Source organism: Pleurodeles waltl, chromosome 2_1 (genome assembly GCF_031143425.1).
Source record: "Pleurodeles waltl isolate 20211129_DDA chromosome 2_1, aPleWal1.hap1.20221129, whole genome shotgun sequence".
Taxonomy (NCBI): domain Eukaryota; kingdom Metazoa; phylum Chordata; class Amphibia; order Caudata; family Salamandridae; genus Pleurodeles; species Pleurodeles waltl.
In genome coordinates, this window is record NC_090438.1 from 687,433,219 (window position 1) to 687,451,822 (window position 18,604).

The window sequence follows — 18,604 nt, forward strand, 5'->3', positions numbered from 1 at the left end:
TGTCATCATCAATCCTAAAGCCTTAGATGCCTCCTATGATGTTCCTTTTTTGGTGACCTTGATACCTTTGTCTTAATCAAATTTGAGGAATAATTAATATCAGTTTCATGCTCTGAAGCCTCAACACTGTTGATGTTTTTAGGAACATCCGGGCCTTTAATCTGCTCGTCCACGGTGCAAGAAGCACTAATCGTGTCGTTGACACTCTCAGGTGTCTCTTGGGCCCCTGTTACTTTTGCTTTTATTTCTAGGATTATTACCAGAGGCCCTTTTTTCTTTGGGTTTTACCTACCCTTCCAGGCCATTCAGGTAGTTTGATTGTTTTAAAGACCTTTTGGTTCTTTGAAAGGACTTCCTACTTATTGATAGCATCATCTAGCATACCCATAAATTTACCAACTTCGCTATATACCAGGTTTTATAGCTTCCCTTCCAGGTTCGCAACTAATTGTTCTTGAAACATTTTCACAGCAAAATATATCAAAAGATGATTCAGTCACAAAATTAATTTGATAAAATAGTGCTGACTAGAAGCAGATTCAACTGTCCAAAATAAAAAAGTAATTGAAATGTTCCACACTGACTACAACTGCCAAGGAACCGAGCGATTGATATTTCAAATTTGCCCAACTTTACAAAATGGCTATGTTCACTAAATGAGATACTGTTATCCCAAAGGTGGAGAATTGCACCAGACTCGCACGCACAGCGCAACGTTGATTGCCAAGGTGTTTCTTTTAATAGCCGTGCAGTTGCATCTGGAGTGTGCCACACTGGTGTCATGAAATGTTTTGCCGAACTGATATTGCTGAATGTTTTACCAAAATTGTGGTCACGCATAGGAGCGTGCCCACACATTGCCCTGGGATACTATTAAATGTAAAGTCTTGTGGCTGAATTAAAGAAGCCGATGTGTTTCCAAAGTTGGCAGGCCCTGTCAAGTTCGCTTACGCGGAGGCGTGAGGGCAGCCAAGTGCACTCACATGGCATAAGTCGTTGGCATCATTCAAACGGAGAGAGAAAACTGTCTCCGCTTGCGGATGGTAAACATGGCAGCAACACAGAGGGCAAAGGTACGTATGTCAGAAATGGAGTAGATACGTACGTCAGAAATGGTGTTCAATATTATGAAAAACTTCGTACAGTACAGCAGGTACAGCATTAACCCCTTCGCTGCCAGGCATTTTCCCTCTCAGGTGCCAGGCCTTTTTTTGGCTATTTGGGGCAGTTCGCACTTAGGCCTTCCTAACCTTTTTGTCCACGTTAGGTACCCACACCAAATTTGCGTCCTTTTTTCCCAACATCCTAGGGTTTCTAGAGGTACCCAGAGTTTGTGGGTTCCCCAGAAGGAGACCAAGAAATTAGCCAAAATACAGCGAAAATGTTTTTTTTTTTTTTTTAAAGAAAAAAAGGGGAAAAAAGGGCTGCAGAAGGTGTGTGGTTTTTTACCCCCTGAAAATGGCATAAACAAAGGGTTTGCAGTCCTAAAATCACTATCTTCCCAGCTTTCAGGAACAGGCAGATTTGAATCAGAAAACCCAATTTTTCAACACAATTTTGACATTTAACTGGGATATACCCCATTTTTACTCTTTTGAGATATATATATATATATATATATATATATATATATATATATATATATATATAATTTTTTTTTTTTTTTTGTATTTTTTTTTTTTTTGTGTGTGCTTTCAGCCTCCTTCCAGTTAGTGACAGAAATAGGTGTGAAGCCAATGCTGGATTCCCTAAAGCTAAACATTTCTGAAAAGTAGACAAAATTATTCAGCAAGGGGTAATTTGTGTAGATCCTACAAGGGTTTCCTACAGAAAATAACAGCTGAAATAAAAGAAATATTGAAATTGAGGTGAAAACAGACATTTTTCTCCGCGTTTCACTTTAACTGTTTCCTGCGATGCCAGATTTTTGAAAGCAATATACTGTTATGTCTGCTGGACTCTTCTGGTTGCAGGGATATATAGGGCTTCTAGGTTCATCAAGAACACTAGGTACCCAGAGCCAATAAATGAGCTGCACCTTGCAATGGGTTTTCATTCTATACCGGGTATACAGCAATTCATTTGCTGAAATATGATTGAAAAATAGGTATCAAGAAAACCTTTGTATTTCCAAAATGGGCACAAGATAAGGTGTTGAGAAGCAGTGGTTATTTGCACATCTCTGAATTCTGGGGTGCCCATAAAAACATGGGAATTACAGGGCATTTCCCAAATAGGCGTCTTTTTTACACGCTGTCTTACATTCGGAAGAAAAAAAGGTAGAGAAAGACAAGGGGCAATAACACTTGTTTTGCTATTCTGTGTTCCCCCAAGTCTCCCGATACAAATGGTACCTCACTTGCGTGGGTAGACCTAATGCTGGTGACAGGAAACGCAGCATGGACGCATCACATTTTTTACATTGAAATCTGACGTGTTTTTTTGCAAGGTGTTTAGCTGTGGATTTTGGCGTCTAGCTCAACTGGCACCTAGGGAAACCTACCAAACCTATGCATTTTTTTTCAAAACTAGACACTTGGGGGAATCCAAGATGGTGTGACTTGTGGGGCTCTCACCAGATTCTGTTACCCAGAATCCTTGCAAACCTCAAAATTTGGCCAAAAACCACTTTTTCCTTACATTTCGGTGACAGAAAGTTCTGGAATCTGAGAGGAGCCACTAATTTCCTTCCACCCAGCGTTCCCTCAAGTCTCCCGATAAAAATGGTACCTAACTTGTGTGGGTAGGCCTAGTGCCGGCAACAGGAAATGCCCCAAAACCCTATGTGGACACATCAAAATTATCAAATACAAAATGAACTGTTTTTTGGGGCAGGGGTACCTGCGTTTTTGGCCCTGGGCTCAGCAACTATATAGGGAAACCTACCACAACGTTTCTGAAAACTAGACACTCGACGGAGTCCATGGAGGTGTGACTTGCATTGATTTCCTCCCCCCCCCCCCCCCCAGTGTTTTCTTACCCAGAATTCATTGCAAACCTTAATGTGGCTAAAAAAACCACTTTTTCCTCACATTTCGGTGATAAAGTTCCAGAACCTGAGGAGCCACAAATTTCCTTCCATCCAGTGCTCCCCCAAGTCTCCCGATAAAAATGATACCTTACTTGTGTGGGGGCCCAGGTGCCTGCAACAGAACAAGGCCAAAAACCTGCAGAGATTAAGGGTCTAGCACAGCGAGTTGAGAAGCACATTTTTCTTTTATACATCTTTAGGCTGACTCTGCTTTGGGGACCCACTCAAGTGAGGTATCATTTTACTTGGGAGACTGAGGGGAATGCTGTGGAGTAGGAAATGTGTGCCGGAGCGGTGATCCTACAAAGACAAGTGAGGAAAAAATGCTTTTTTTAATCATTGAGGTTTGCAGAGGGGCCTGGGTAAGAAAATGTTGGGGGATCCACACAAGCTACACCTCCCTGGGCTCCTTGGGGTGTCTAGTTTAAAAAAAATGTCTGGGTTTGGTAGGTTTCCCTAGATGAAGGCCACACGCGGGACCAAAAACATAGGTACCCCCTCCCCCACACACAGGTATTTTTGTAATATATCATTTTGATGTGTCCACATACTTCTGTGATGTTCCAAACACTAAAATTGTGAAAAGAAATGCACTTAGGTTATGTTAAAAAGACCCCTCACCCACCAACCAAGTTGGTGGCATGCTTCCTCATCAGGGTCCCACCTGAGACACCTAGCATGTCACGGATGTGCTGCAACGCCTGGTTACAGCAGATCAGGTTTTGTCATTTCTATCACACATACTGGTTGGATTTGGCACTAAGGTGAGTGATGGTTCAGTAGATCAAATTTTATTAACAAGTAATTTCACAAAAATGAAATGCACTGTTAATAACTGACCAAAAAACGGAACCAATGACTCACAGGTCGTGAGCTGTAAAGTCGCATCAAGGCACCAACCTCTTTACAGTCCATTCACACACCTTTCATACATGACATGCACAAGACCATTCACGCCGCCAGCCACGGGCCCAGCACATTACAACACTTGCATCGACAGACCACGCCACTCAAGGGCCCATCACTTACATACGCCCACATGCCTGATAAAGCAATCACACTAGCTGATGGGAGTGTGTGGACTAATGTTTGGCTGGAACTGCCAGCCAAGCCCCACCCACACCACCAGCCAAGCGCCACCCCACACACCACCATCACTTTTATTATGTTTATAAACAACAAAGAAACCACTAATAAGTACAAACCTACAAACACAAAAGCTCTAACTGAAAACATGACAAATGTGAAACTGAACATCTGAAAATATAAAACGGGCAGTTTACGCTCCCGGTATTTCCCAAAAATGTTTTTTGGGGTGTTAACTCCTGAAACATCCGGCGACACACAGCCCATGCTTTGAAGGGCAATCAGGGCAGTACATCTGGCTCTCCCTCCGCATACCTCCTCGGGCACATACTCTACATTTCTCAGTGGGCAAGTCTTTTTTGGGAGTGGGAGGAATGTGATCTGTAAAGTGGCGATCTTTCAGTCTAAGCCACATCCTCCACTACTGCTACTCTAGGAACTCTTGCCTGTTCCCCCACAATAAGGCTCTATATCACGGACTCCTGAAATGTAACAAATTTCATCCTTGACTTGGGTGAACAATCCTTGAACACAATAAAAGCATTAAAAGTTGCCAAATGAAAGAAATGTATAGCCAACTTGTTATACAACACGTAAGACTTAAGAAGAGAAGTTTAAGGTTCCAACCTCTGATCTACTCTCAACACCACCCATGTGCTTATTGTAGTCCAAAATGCAAGCAGGGTTGTGCACTTCTGCAACCTGATCCCAAACAGTCATAGGGGAAGTACTCATCATGGATGGTAGTTAGCATTTTTCTGCAAGGCACTGCACTGTCCCCTCAAGTTTCTTTCTTTTCTTTTCTTCTTTTTTTTTTTTTTTTTCTTTTTTACAGACAAGCTCCCTTGGATAGCCTTTCCAGTTAGATTGGATTGTGCCACAAGCAACAGTGTCTACTCTAAACAACTCCTTGAACAACTGCACTCCATTGTAGAAATTATCTACTTTCAAATGGTGACCTTTGTTAAACAGTCGTCTACCAAGTTCCCACACAATTTTCTCGGTAACTCAAAATGTGGGCGGACACCAGGGGGGTCATTACTGGAATCCCTACCAGTGTAGTCCCGGAAATTATACACTTATCCTGTACTACTTTCTGACAGAATATACAGTTTAGTTTCATACCGTACCCTCTTGCTAGGAATGTACTGCTTAAAAACCAAACTCCCCTTGAACAGGACCAAAGACTTGTTCACACTTATTTCTTTACCTGGAACATACACCTCTGAAAACCGGTCTACAAAATGATCAAGGACAGGCCTAATCTTAAAAAGAGGGTCACAATCAGGGTGATCTTGTGGCAAGGCTAAAGCATTGTCAACAAAATGCAGCATCCGAAGAAGCAAAAAAGTGATATAGCCGTTGCCATCAAGGAACTAGTAGACCAATAAGAAGCCAGTGACGGCTTCCTTATCAACCCCATCAAAAAAGTAAAAACTAAAAACTTTTCCATCTCTTCCAGATGTGTGGGAACCCACTGGGTAGCTCTAGACTGAGACCTAAGTCTCTCAGCGCTGTCCCTCAAATATTACTCTGCATACAAATTAGTCTGCTCAACAATCTCTTCCAAATATACATCGTCCATAAACAAGTGAGAGAAATTGACAGGTAAAATGTTTTCCATATTGAGACTACACCCTGGGAGGCCAGTAAATGCAGGTAACTATGGCTGATCAATGTTTTGGGCAATCCAGGTGTCAGGTCATCCAGTGGGAAACCCTTCAGCCCCAGGTTGCTACACTCTTGGCACATCAATGTCCTCCTCTAAAACAGGCCCTTCATCTGCACTGAGAGTGGCTTCCTATTCAGAAGAATCCTCTTGGACAGAAAACTCACTGCCAGAATGTCTCACTTCCTCCTCTGCCTCAGATGCAGTGTCAGTCTCATAATCATGGTGAGAAGACGACTCAAAAAGAATGGCAACAACCTGCTGAGTGGTCACTCTGCAGCTAGCCATGATCCTTTGATATGATATGATTACCAACAACAAACAGCACTTTCTAAAATAAGTAATAAACAGTGTAGCTTTATCACAAAGAGTTATGTACTAAAAAACGATACCACTTACTTGCCTGAGAAAGCTAGACTCACCAGCAACTACTCTGCACAGACACAGCAATCACCAATGATATCCCACTAAAAGGAAAAAAGTAAAAAGCAAATTAGACGTAAGACAATCCAAATATCATTGTGCACAAATCGAAGGACAATTTCACACACAATCCTGCATTTACTACACCACCTACAAACATGTCATTCATGCATGGCAACAATACTCCTTTGGAGTAAATTGCTTTTACTTACCTAAAACTTGCAACGATGCAAACCGCAGGACAACTACTGCCAAAACCGCAAGGATCCACAGCAAAGGAAGCAAAAGCTTTGAACTAGAACAAAACTGAGTCGCTACCCGAAAACAACATAAACAATATAATCCCTCATTTCTAGTGGGTTTAAACCCCCTCCCCATCCAGATCGGAGCAGATCGCCCTGTTTTTTGGTCGATCTGCTCTGGTGGGGGGCAGATTGTATATCACCCCCTGGGGAGCTACCATTGCACAAGGGGTCGCTCCCCAAAAAAACAAAGCTAAGATCCCTGGTGCCTAGTGGAGGATTCCTGCTCCACGATCGCGTGCCTCGCCTGTGATCGTGGCGTAGGAATCCATTGAAAACTTTCCTTTCGCCGTGTCCGTTTCCCCCCCCCCCACCCACCCAAAAAAAAAAACAATAGAGAAGGACTCACCTTTGTTGTGTCCTCGCCAACATTTGATGACGTCTGCGCGCTGTGAGCACACTGATGTCATCAGGTTGCCGAGGGGGGGAGGTCGGGGGTGGAAAGGGAAGTGATTCCCCTTCCATCTCTGACTGGGTTTTGTGGGAGGGAGGCCCACGGGGGAAGAGCTAGCACTCCTTCGCCCCCCCCCCACCCTCCCCCCCTTAGCCGGGTGCAGGATGAGTCTAGCTCGTCCCAGGCACCCAGGGGTGTTAAAGAAGCAATTAATGTCGAAAGTGAATGCAGGTTCCACAGTAACGAGGGATGCACTGGTACACACACAATCCTGCAACTGCCTTCACCCCAAAATAGTCAATATTCATACTCAACTAGAATGTTCATAAAGTTTTTTTGTTGTTGCTGCTGTGAGTGGGCAGTAAAAGATGATTTGCATAATATTAGCCTCTGTCTCATGCCATAAAATTGCAGTTGCTATAGTGAACTAAAATACTGACAACTCTGAATCCGATCTTCCCTGTAAGTTCTCAGTAACAACACCATTCCTATAGCTTGGATAAAGGTTTTTTAATTTGTCCTCAGTCCCCAACTTGCTCCTTCGCTTTAACATCAACATCCTGGCTGTCTCACTTGTAACCCAGTCACGTTCACAACGTAAAGAAGTTTCTGGCGAAAAATACAGAAAATTGAATGATGCCTGCATCGTGATCATGTTGTGCAGCCATTCCTACAGCCCTTCAATCTTCATTTTCATTCCCTCCAGTAATTTTTGTTGCAGTCCACCATTATATTACTCTGATTATTTCCTTTAACTGCTGCATGTCATGCTTCCTTGTTTTGCAGCTTTGTTTGATAGCATGACCTCGCTTGTGCTAAACAAAATAAAATAATTTCCAGTGGTGGTAATTACTGTAATATGTAATTGCCATTAATTTGACTTCTTAGAAACTTATAGTAGTTCTGCAGTCTCTTTTGACAAAATCCACCTGAGAACTTATGTGCTGAAATGTTTTATTTCTTCTCTTTAGTGTGAGGATGATGGGCAGACGTTCTTCAGCCTTGATGGACAAACCAAATTCACAGATCTCATCCAGCTTGTAGAATTTTACCAGCTAAACAAAGGCACGTTACCAAGCAAGCTGAAGCACCACTGCATCAGAGTGGCCTTATGACCCTATTATATTGCACCTTGCCTTGACTGAATACTGGAGTTGAGAAGTTGAGAGCTGCTCAGAAGTTCGCACTGGTCGATTGGGATATGGTGTTCATTGGATAGATGATATGCACCTTGGTGACTTGGGGGATGGGGGAAAAGACTGGTGTCAACAAACCAATATACTACTGGTTTGTGCAATGTCTATGAAAGCTGTTCGATGTCTTGGCCTCCCAGTGGAAAAAAGTTATCCAAATAATTGCAGTGCAACTGGAATTGACCAAGCTGGGCCTCTCGACAGATAAGCGAATTGTGAAGAGAAATCAAACTCTAAGCTCTTGCCCTGGAATAATCTTGACAAATAAGACTAGTGTGTTTACTTTTTTGTATTGTATCACATTTTTGCACTCCTTAACTTGGATACTGAATATAGCCTTTATTAGGAGCTGATGTGGCATTCGTAATTCATGTGGGACTTGGTCTGTGATCTAAACCCTAAAATCGGCGACAAGTACTGACCTGAATGGAGTGAAATAATTTAATCGTTGTGATTTTCTGGAGAAAGGAACTCGTCTTCTATAGTTAGATTTTCATTGGAGGCATAATGTTCTTTGGTTTCCCCTGAAATACTGGGTATTAGAATAAAACGGCTGCAGTATGTCCGAGGCATAATTAGTGATGCTCGGTCATGCGATGTATTAATCAGACCTCTATGCACACACGATTGAACTATTTTATTGTTGCCACGCGTTTGTTCATAGCTTGTTTTGTTTTCCAGGGAAATTTGACTGTTACTAAATAGGATTAAGCTGAATCGCCACAATTATTTGGAATTTTTTTTACTTGTGTGTGAAAATATTAAATGTCGTTAGTCTACCTACAGTTAGTAGGACAAAGTAATCAGTGTTTTTTTTTTTTTGTCAACTCAGTCTGTGATTTCTAGATTTCTTACCCAGCCATTGCTTTACAAATACAGTGATGCAATTATGCAACAAAACAATCTTGGAAGTATGAATTTTAATGAGTAAATAGGAATTTTGTCTCGCCTACCACCAATAGAAAAACTAGTTTTTGCAAATCCTGACCACTGAAGGGCTACGAGTTAGATGACTAGTAAATTCCACACCACTGGGACACTCTGCATAAAGTAATATGTAGGATGTAGTATTTGCTACAATGAAATGTCTGTATAAATGAAGACAGGATTGTACTTTAATTGCAAGTTTTTTCATTGTGTGTGTGTGTGTGTGTGTGTAATATATATATATATATATATATATATATATATATATATATATATATATATATATATATATATATATATATATATAAAGATCATTTTCCTCCTGCACCCCACCATTTTCTCAGCTCCAGAAGCTCTTCCCTTGTCCTAGTATCATTTTAAACCATTTAGCTTATTCTGATTTGTACTCTGAAAAGTGCCATTGCTGTTGGGTTTTTAGGATTCAGAATCCCCATTTTTGCCGTTGTGTGGGCTGTTTTTGTAATTCATCGTGAAGTCTGAAGATAGTATGGGAAAGATGGTGTTATTTCAAGAGGTCAAGCACTGTACTTTTCAAAATTATATATTTGGCCTAACACCGACCCTTGCTTTTACTCCAACACTGTCATGTGTAGCCTTCAGCAATTTACAATTAATATTGTACATTTTTGTGAGGAAAGATTTTGGAAAATGTTGTTTTTAAATGGCAAAAGCTTACATTTTACACCCTCGTACGCACTGGTGTGTGGCAATCAATCTAAAATCGCCAAGAGGAGACAAAAGTAAGAAATTCGATTTGTTCATTTTCATATTTTCCAACCCCGATATTCATCACTCCATGTCTGTTTCTGTTCAAGTGCTTTGTGTGCTTGCATTATTTGATGTTACACTGATTGTTGTGTACCTTTATTCTGTTTACACATTTTTATAATATATTTGCCTTTAGGGAAGGTGATGGGAAACTGAGCATTGTGAGGTCGTTTAGTGGCATGCAAGTTTCTCTTCCTGTTATATCTGTTTCCTTTTGGGGGGTTGGCAGTTTCTTGTTTTAAAGAACCTGCCTTGCCCATTTTTTTCCCAACTACTTAGACATATTATTTCAGTTGATTAGCCATTTTCTTTACTCACAATGAGCTGGGCATATTTTATGTTGTATGTAATTAACTTTTCTTTTTCACAGTGCCATTCTATAGCCCCTATGCCGAGCAGTCTCTTGTGACAGCCTCGTGTGACACGCTTTAGAACAAGGACATGGTAGTCCTCCATGCTCCAAAATGATACTACGTAACTGCGATCTCATCTTACTGTCACTGCAGCTCAGTAGCTAGCAATGATATTCTGAATGTAAGACCTAATAAAATAATGAAGCCTATGGGTTTGACAATGGATGCCAACCCCATGGTGATGAAAAATAAATGATACATTTTTCATAAACCACTAAACAGCTTAGGTTTTGAAATAAATGGTGTTTGGAAAAATATTGTGTTTGAATGAAAATTCAGCATTTTAATTGTTTGATTCTGCCTAGCCAGTTTGTTCATGTAGTGTCTGACTGATAGGGAGAATCAACTGAAAAAGTTATATAAAGGGCATAAAAAATTAGAAGCAATTTTCAAAGGAGACCTGTATGTTAATGGGTCATTCAGTCCTACAGTTGCGCTGAGAGAATGGGAAAATCGTGTCCTGTACTAGAGATATGAAGAGCAGAAACGTGTTTTTGGCATTACAGTATTTTTAGTATTGAAAGGCTTACAAGTATTCTGCACCCCTTCCTTCAAAATCGGGAGTTGGGTATCCCTCCTCCTTTCTCTAAATGCTTTTACCCTGAAGTACTCAATTGACTTACTGATAATGCCTTTTTAGTCAGCAAAGTTTTCTGTTGCTGCTCTAAACCTATTTTATAGGATTCTGAAGTCAATGTAATCTGTTTTTATCATTTTGGTCTTAAGAAAATGTTTAGCATCCACCATTGTAGTTCTAAATATCTCTGCAACAGGAAATAGGGAATTGTAGAACAACTGTCGTGTTTGTTAAAAGGCTTTTCCTAAATTGTTGGAAAGCTCAAGTGCATGTAGGTAGTTTAAAATGGCAGACTTCTCACAGTAGGGCGATATTTTGCAGGACTTCTTTCACAGTGACTTGTTTTCAGTTGGACAGGCTGGTCACTGTTCTCCTTGTAACATTGTGCTTTTCTGTAGTTCTGTTTGTGAGATATTGCCTTGCTCTTTAAGAGCTAGGTTGTTAACCTAGACCTTGTTTAGAAAAAGTCCACATTGCTGATTATATTTAGACAGGGGTAGCAACCCGATAATTTCATGTGTAGGCTGTATTGTGCAGTCTGATTCAGGACGGGGCTTGCATCTTCCAGCGTAGGGATCACACACCAAGCAGTTTAGGGCACTACATCAATATTGTGGAAGAACAAATAAAAACAGCATTTTAGGTGGAAGTTGGCAATAAGGAAGTTAATGCAAGGGACACGAACTAATCAAACCTGAATACTCGTAATGCTCACTCACAAACTGAGACAAGTGAATGTTTCAGGTTTCAGTTTTTCCTCAATGCTGGCTTAGCTGCATGAGGATCTGCAACTCTGTCCTTTTTTGCAAAACTAAATTGCTCCTCTTCTCTCCATCCCACCTTACTAACTTTGGTATATTTTCTCTTATGGTCTTCTTCGGTCTTGAAACTGACTTCTGCATTTGATGTCTTGTAATTCATGAAAATATTGACAGAACCATGTGCTCTTTTGAACGAAAAACTTAAAAACAAAATCTTAACTAATTTGCATGCTGGCATTTTGTCAATCAAACATTTTCCATCACTGTTGGTGCTTTTCACAAGTAGACATTTCACTTACGCAGTGAGTTATGTATATTTATGTATCTTATTTTAAAAGCGAAGACTAGACTAAGTTCTCAGTAGTGAATCATGATTTTTGCATGTTAATCAGTTGTCATAGTATTGTACTTTTCTGTATCTTTCCAGCTGTTGCTACGGACTGAAATAGTAAACTTCTTGGGTGGCGTTCAGACTGCTCAGTTCCCCCATACGCTTCCCCCGCTTTCCCTTTCTGCTTGTGAAATCAAACCAGAAGAAAAGAAAAACAAAGCCTTGGGTTGAGGGGGAATGGGTTAGGGAGAGGAACCTACAAGTTTATGCCTACTCAGCTGGCTGCCAGCTTACAAAACCAAGGACTGAAGGACATTTTGAGTTTTATTTTTGTATTTAAATGACATGAATGTAAAGGGGATGCTCAGGGTTGTTTTGGAGCCTGTCGAATTTTTATCTTTTCTTTGTCGGTTTTATTTCCTAAATAAAAAAAATCTTCATGTAGCATTCTAGAATATGTTTAAGAAAAATGCCAAACAGTTTTGGTAATCAGTAGTACACCTTTTTTTTAAGTTGTGTAGAATAGGTTGTGTTAAAATATCAGAATCTGTATATTATTGAAGAAACATGTGCCTCAGTTTTTAGTTGTTTTGTCCTCTCTTCTGCACTAAATACCTGACAGTTTGACCAATCAATGCACCTTTCTAGTGGCAAAAAACATGCTTATCGTAAATTATATTGTCACAATACAAAATTTAGTGACTGTTAAATGGAGGAAAGTTTTCAGGGAATGCACACAAGGTATTACCTTAAAGAGACAAAACTTGTATTCAGTATGCTTTGCTTCATACTGTAAATAGCTTTTTGGCTTGTGAACTAATTGTAATCTTTCAGGTATTTTTGTATAAATAAGGGACTGATATTCTGTTACTTGTAATTTAGAAATAAACATTAATACATTGCTTTTCAAATTGTTATCAGTTTCTTTTTTTTTATAGTAAATCTTTGGTAGCATATCAGTTTAGTGACCAGCTGAAACTGTAGCCCTAATGTCTTTGGACTATATTTCTGATATTTTTCTCTGTGGCAGTGTTACCTTTTTTTATTACGAACTTGCGTGCATTAGAATTGTAAGCCGTTTGGGACTGGACAGCAAATATTTCAATGTTGATGCAGTGTTCCACACACATTTCCTGATAACATATAGCACAAATGTAATTTTCAAAAGGTGTCTCCAAATATTGCATACAAATTCACCAACACAAGTCTTAGTCGAGAAATGAAAATGCAAAATCTTTCACCAGTACAGTCCTTGCTTGACCCAGATGAGATGTTTAATGTTGACATAATAAGGCACTATTTTAACGTCTAGTCCCATGATTTAATGAGTTAACCTGATTTACCTTGGTTTGTGACTGCTCCTGTATCTCCAACCTGCATTCCTTCTTGTAACTATCCTTTTATTTTTCTATAACGTTTTTCTATAACATTACATTTTTATTCAGACACTAAGGCCCATATTTATACTTCTTTAGCGCCGCATTTGCGTCATTCTTTGACGTAAAAGCGGCGCAAACTTACAAAATACAATTGTATTTAGTAAGTTTTATGCTGCTTTTGTGTTAAAAAGCGGCACTAAAAAAGTATAAATACGGGCCTTGGTGCCTGTTAGGAGCAGATGAATCTATTGAACATGGGATCCCCGCGTTCTTTCCCATATGGAACATTTGTCAGTGTGAGTAATGTAATCATATTTGTTCACCTTTTATGTGCATAAAAATGTTTTAAAACCCAATTTTCACAATGCTGTCACATATGTGACTTACTTCCATAGTTGATTCAAATTACATTATTGCTGTGAATTCCAGATTTTATGCGATGGAAGACCAAGTCTCTCTTATTTTCATGCCACAAGCAACTTAATTTTAAAACTTTGCAGTGTTTGTTACATAATGGCAGACAGCACCAAACCACTCTGCCAAGTTACATCATTGCCAGTTGATTACATGGCATCGTGTATATAAAAGGTAAACAAAACCTAAACATTTAAATTGTGGTCAGAGCTTATTGCCAATTGAATCATGCAAACAGTAGCTTCTAAAAACATTTCCCACTCCAGCGTTCCTTTTAAAAAGTCAAGTTTTTAGTAAAATACACTCTGAACATCACAATTTTACTACCGACATCCAGTGTAGCCCCAGTTTTCTTACTCTTCATTAACAATTTTCCTTTTTTTTTTTTTTTTTCCCCAAAAACATAAATTTTACCTTCATCAAAACAAACATATATTGTTTGTTGAGCCATAGTCCTCTCTGGTTGATGGGGCCCTTTCAAACCTTTGGCCTTGTGACCTCATTCCCTTGACTATTAAAATACAGTGCATCTGTATATGTTATGCTATGATGCCTCCAGTGAAAAGGCTAAAGGAGAAATCTATTTTAATTTTGCTTTCAATTAATTGCCTTCGTGATGCATGATAAAACAATGAACCAATCCTAATTTTAGCTGGTGTTCTCTTCAGTTGTATTATGATATAAATATGCAAGTATTTAGATTGGGATAAATTAACATTGCTTCAGAATCAATTTTAGATTTATAGATTTTAGAACTTGTTGCAGGACTTGTGTATGGTCAGTTTTCTACTGAACTGTAGACTATATGTGTGTGTGTGTGTGTGTGTGTGTGTGTGTGTGTGTGTGTGTGTGTATATATATATATATATGTTCGATGGCATGTGTAGCTGCAGATACACATGCTGTGCACATCCCGCCATCTGGTGTTGGGCTCGGAGTGTTACAAGTTGTTTTTCTTCGAAGAAGTCTTTTCGAGTCACGAGATCGAGGGACTCCTCCCATTTCGGCTCCATTGCGCATGGCGTTACCTCCATCTTAGATTGGTTTTTTTCCGCCATCGGGTTCGGACGTGTTCCTTTTCGCTCCGTGTTTCGGGTCGGAAAGTTAGTTAGAATCTCGGAAAAATCGTCGGTATTGTTTGCGTTCGGTATCGGGTTAGTTACAACAGATCGACACCGACTTTTGAAGATCTCCGGTGGCCCTTTGGGGTTTTTTCGATCCCCCCGTCGGGGCCTGGTCGGCCCGGCCACGTGTCTCTTCAAGGCTGATGGAATGGACCCCATTCCGCTTCTGCCCAAAATGTCATAACAAGTATCCATATACAGATCAGCATCTGGTCTGTAACTTGTCTGTCTCCAGAGCACAAGGAGGATACCTGTGAAGCCTGTTGAGCCTTTCGGTCGAGGAAGACATTAAGAGACCGAAGAGCGAGAAGACTGCAGATGGCGTTGGCGCCGACAGGACAAGGGCGTTTCGAGGAGGAAGAAGAAACCTTCTCCATCCAGGAATCTGACTCGGACGAGCTCGATCCCGAAGAAACGCCGAAAACCGTGAGTAAGACGTCGAAACATAAAACTCACGAGAAGACAACAAAAGCCCAGGGGACGCCACCGCCAACAGGCCATGGCTTAACCCGAAAAATAGGTGACCGATCATCGGCACCAAAAAAGGGCATGCATGTGGCGAAGTCATCCGACTCCGGTCGAGATACCGCCACACAACAATCTCGGGCCTGAGACAGCGTCTCTGAGCAGATTCGGCACCGAGACAGTGGCACCGAAATGGTTCGACACCGATACTCCACGATGCTAAAAATAAAGGAGGTTTCCTCGGAGCCCAAAAAGGCGACCGAAAGGATTTCGATTCCGAAACATCCAGCCTCTGAACCGAAAACAGGTTCCTACACAGAGGAACAGGGATTGTCCTCCCAGATGCAAGGACATAAGTTCGGAGAGGAACTTGAATCTGTTGAGCCAGACTACACTCAAAGAAGGCTCCACATTCAAAAAGACACAGGGAAGATAAGCACTCTTCCCCCAATTAAGACACAAAGAAAACTTGCCTTTCAAGAAAAGGACAAGCAGCCACAGGCAAAGGTGGCAAGACAAACAACTCCACCACCATCTCCACCACCATCAATGCACACATCACCGGTAGCCACTCCACCACTGATGCAATCCCCGACTCATACTGCAATGAGTCAAGATGATCCTGATGCATGGGACCTTTATGATGCTCCTGTATCAGATAACAGCCCAGACTGTTACCCTGCGAGGCAGTCGCCACCTGAAGACAGTACATCCTACATGCAGGTGGTCTCAAGGGCAGCTGCGTTTCATAACGTCACCTTACATTCAGAACCAATTGAGGATGACTTTGTTTAATACACTCTCCTCCACTCATAGTCAATACCAAAGCTTACCTATGCTCCCAGGAATGATAAAACATTCCAAACAAATATTACAGGATCCTGTAAAAGGCAGAGCCATAACTCCAAGGGTGGAGAAAAAGTACAAGCCACCACCAACAGACCCTGTTTATATTACGCAGCAATTAACACCAGATTCTGTGGTTGTTGGGGCAGCTCGCAAGAGAGCAAACTCTCATACCTCGGGAGATGCACCATCTCCAGACAAGGAGAGTCGCAAATTCGATGCTGCAGGTAAAAGAGTTGCAGCACAAGCAGCAAACCAATGGCGTATTGCCAATTCACAAGCACTTTTGGCAAGATACGATAGAGCTCATTGGGACGAAATGCAGCATTTCATAGAACACTTACCCAAAGAGTTCCAGAAAAGGGCACAACAAGTGGTAGAAGAAGGACAAAGTATCTCCAATAATCAGATACGGTCATCAATGGACGCAGCAGATACGGCTGCAAGAACAGTAAATACTGCAATAACAATAGGGAGACACGCATGGTTGCGTACGTCAGGATTCAAGCCGGAAATACAACAAGCCGTGCTGAATATGCCCTTTAATGAACAGCAGTTGTTTGGGCCAGAGGTCGACACTGCTATTGAAAAACTCAAAAAAGATACTGATACCGCAAAAGCCATGGGCGCACTCTACTCCCCACAAAGCAGAGGCACATTTCGCAAGACACAATTTAGGGGAGGGTTTCGAGGTCAACCTACAGAAGCCACAACCTCACAAGCAAGGCCCACTTATCAAAGCCAATATCAGCGGGGAAGTTTTCTGGGGCAATATAGAGGGGGACAATTCCAAAAAAATAGAGGGAAGTTCCAAAGCCCCAAAACCCCTCAAAACAAGCAGTGACTTCCAAGTCACACATCCCCAACACAACACCTGTGGTGGGGAGACTAAGCCAATTTTACAAACATTGGGAGGAGATAACAACAGACACTTGGGTACTGGCAATTATCCAGCATGGTTATTGCATAGAATTTCTCAAATTCCCTCCAAACGTCCCACCGATAACACACAATATGTCAAAACAACATATAGATCTTCTAGGACTAGAAGTTCAGGCATTGCTACTAAAATAAGCAATAGAATTAGTACCAAAACACCAGAAAGGAACAGGAGTTTACTCTCTGTACTTTCTCATACCCAAAAAAGACAAGAGTCTGAGACCTATATTAGATCTCCGAACATTAAATACCTACATCAAATCAGATCACTTTCACATGGTGACATTACAAGACATAATCCCACTACTCAAACAACAAGACTACATGACAACACTAGACCTAAAGGATGCATATTTCCATATACCGATACATCCTTCACACAGAAAGTACTTGAGGTTTGTATTCCAAGGGATACATTACCAATTCAAGGTGTTGCCATTTGGAATAACAACTGCGCCAAGAGTTTTTACAAAGTGCCTAGCAGTCGTAGCTGCACATATCATAAGGCAGCAAATACATGTGTTCCCGTACCTAGACGATTGGTTAATCAAAACCAACACGCTAGAAAGGTGTTCACAACACACAAAGTATGTCATAGAAACCCTCCACAAACTAGGTTTCTCAATCAACTACACAAAGTCAAACCTTCTGCCGTGTCAAACACAGCAATACTTAGGAGCGACAATCAACACAGCCAAAGGGATTGCCACTCCAAGCCCACAAAGGGTTCAAGCATTTCACCATGTAATAAAGACCATGTATCCAAAACAAAAGATACAAGTCAAAATAGTGATGAAACTACTAGGCATGATATCCTCATGCATAGCCATTGTCCCAAACGCAAAGTTGCACATGCGGCCCTTACAACAGTGCCTAGCATCACAATGGTCACAAGCACAGGGTCAACTTCTAGATCTGGTGTTGGTAGACCGCCAAACATACACCTCGCTTCAATGGTGGAACAGTATAAATTTAAACCAAGGGCGGACTTTCCAAGACCCAGTGCCACAATATGTAATAACAGATGCCTCCATGATAGGGTGGGGAGCACACCTCAATCAACACAGCATCCAAGGACAATGGGACACTCAGCAAAAACAGTTTCACATAAATCACTTAGAACTATTGACAGTATTTCTAGCGCTAAAAGCATTTCAACCCATAATAAGCCACAAACACATTCTTGTCAAAACAGACAACATGACAATGATGTATTACCTAAACAAACAGGGAGGGACACTCTCAACACAGTTGTGTCTCCTGGCACAAAAAATATGGCATTGGGCGATTCACAACCACATTCGGCTAATAGCACAATTTATTCCAGGAATTCAGAACCAGTTAGCAGACAATCTCTTTCGGGATCACCAACAGATCCACGAATGGGAGATTCACCCCCAAATACTAAACAAATACTTCCAGAATTGGGGAACACCACAAATAGATCTATTTGCAACAAAAGAAAACGCAAACTGCCGAAATTCGCATCCAGGTACCCACAAGATCAGTCTCAGGGCAATGCGTTATGGATGAGCTGGTCA

General features: G+C 41.0%; 1 protein-coding gene across 6 annotated transcripts in view; it reads left to right on the forward strand.

The window, feature by feature from the left end:
• Window positions 1–8,901, forward strand: part of GRB10 (growth factor receptor bound protein 10) — a 573,160-nt gene extending 564,259 nt beyond the window's left edge. For 5 of the 6 annotated variants that reach the window (XM_069216800.1, XM_069216783.1, XM_069216775.1 and 2 more), the window contains one exon: window positions 7,877–8,901. In XM_069216800.1, the coding sequence (XP_069072901.1) occupies window positions 7,877–8,020 (144 nt within the window). In that variant the 3' untranslated portion in view covers window positions 8,021–8,901. The remainder of the gene's footprint in view (window positions 1–7,876) is intronic. The other variant, XR_011199846.1, reaches the window with a different exon arrangement.
• Window positions 8,902–18,604: the final 9,703 nt, after the last annotated feature.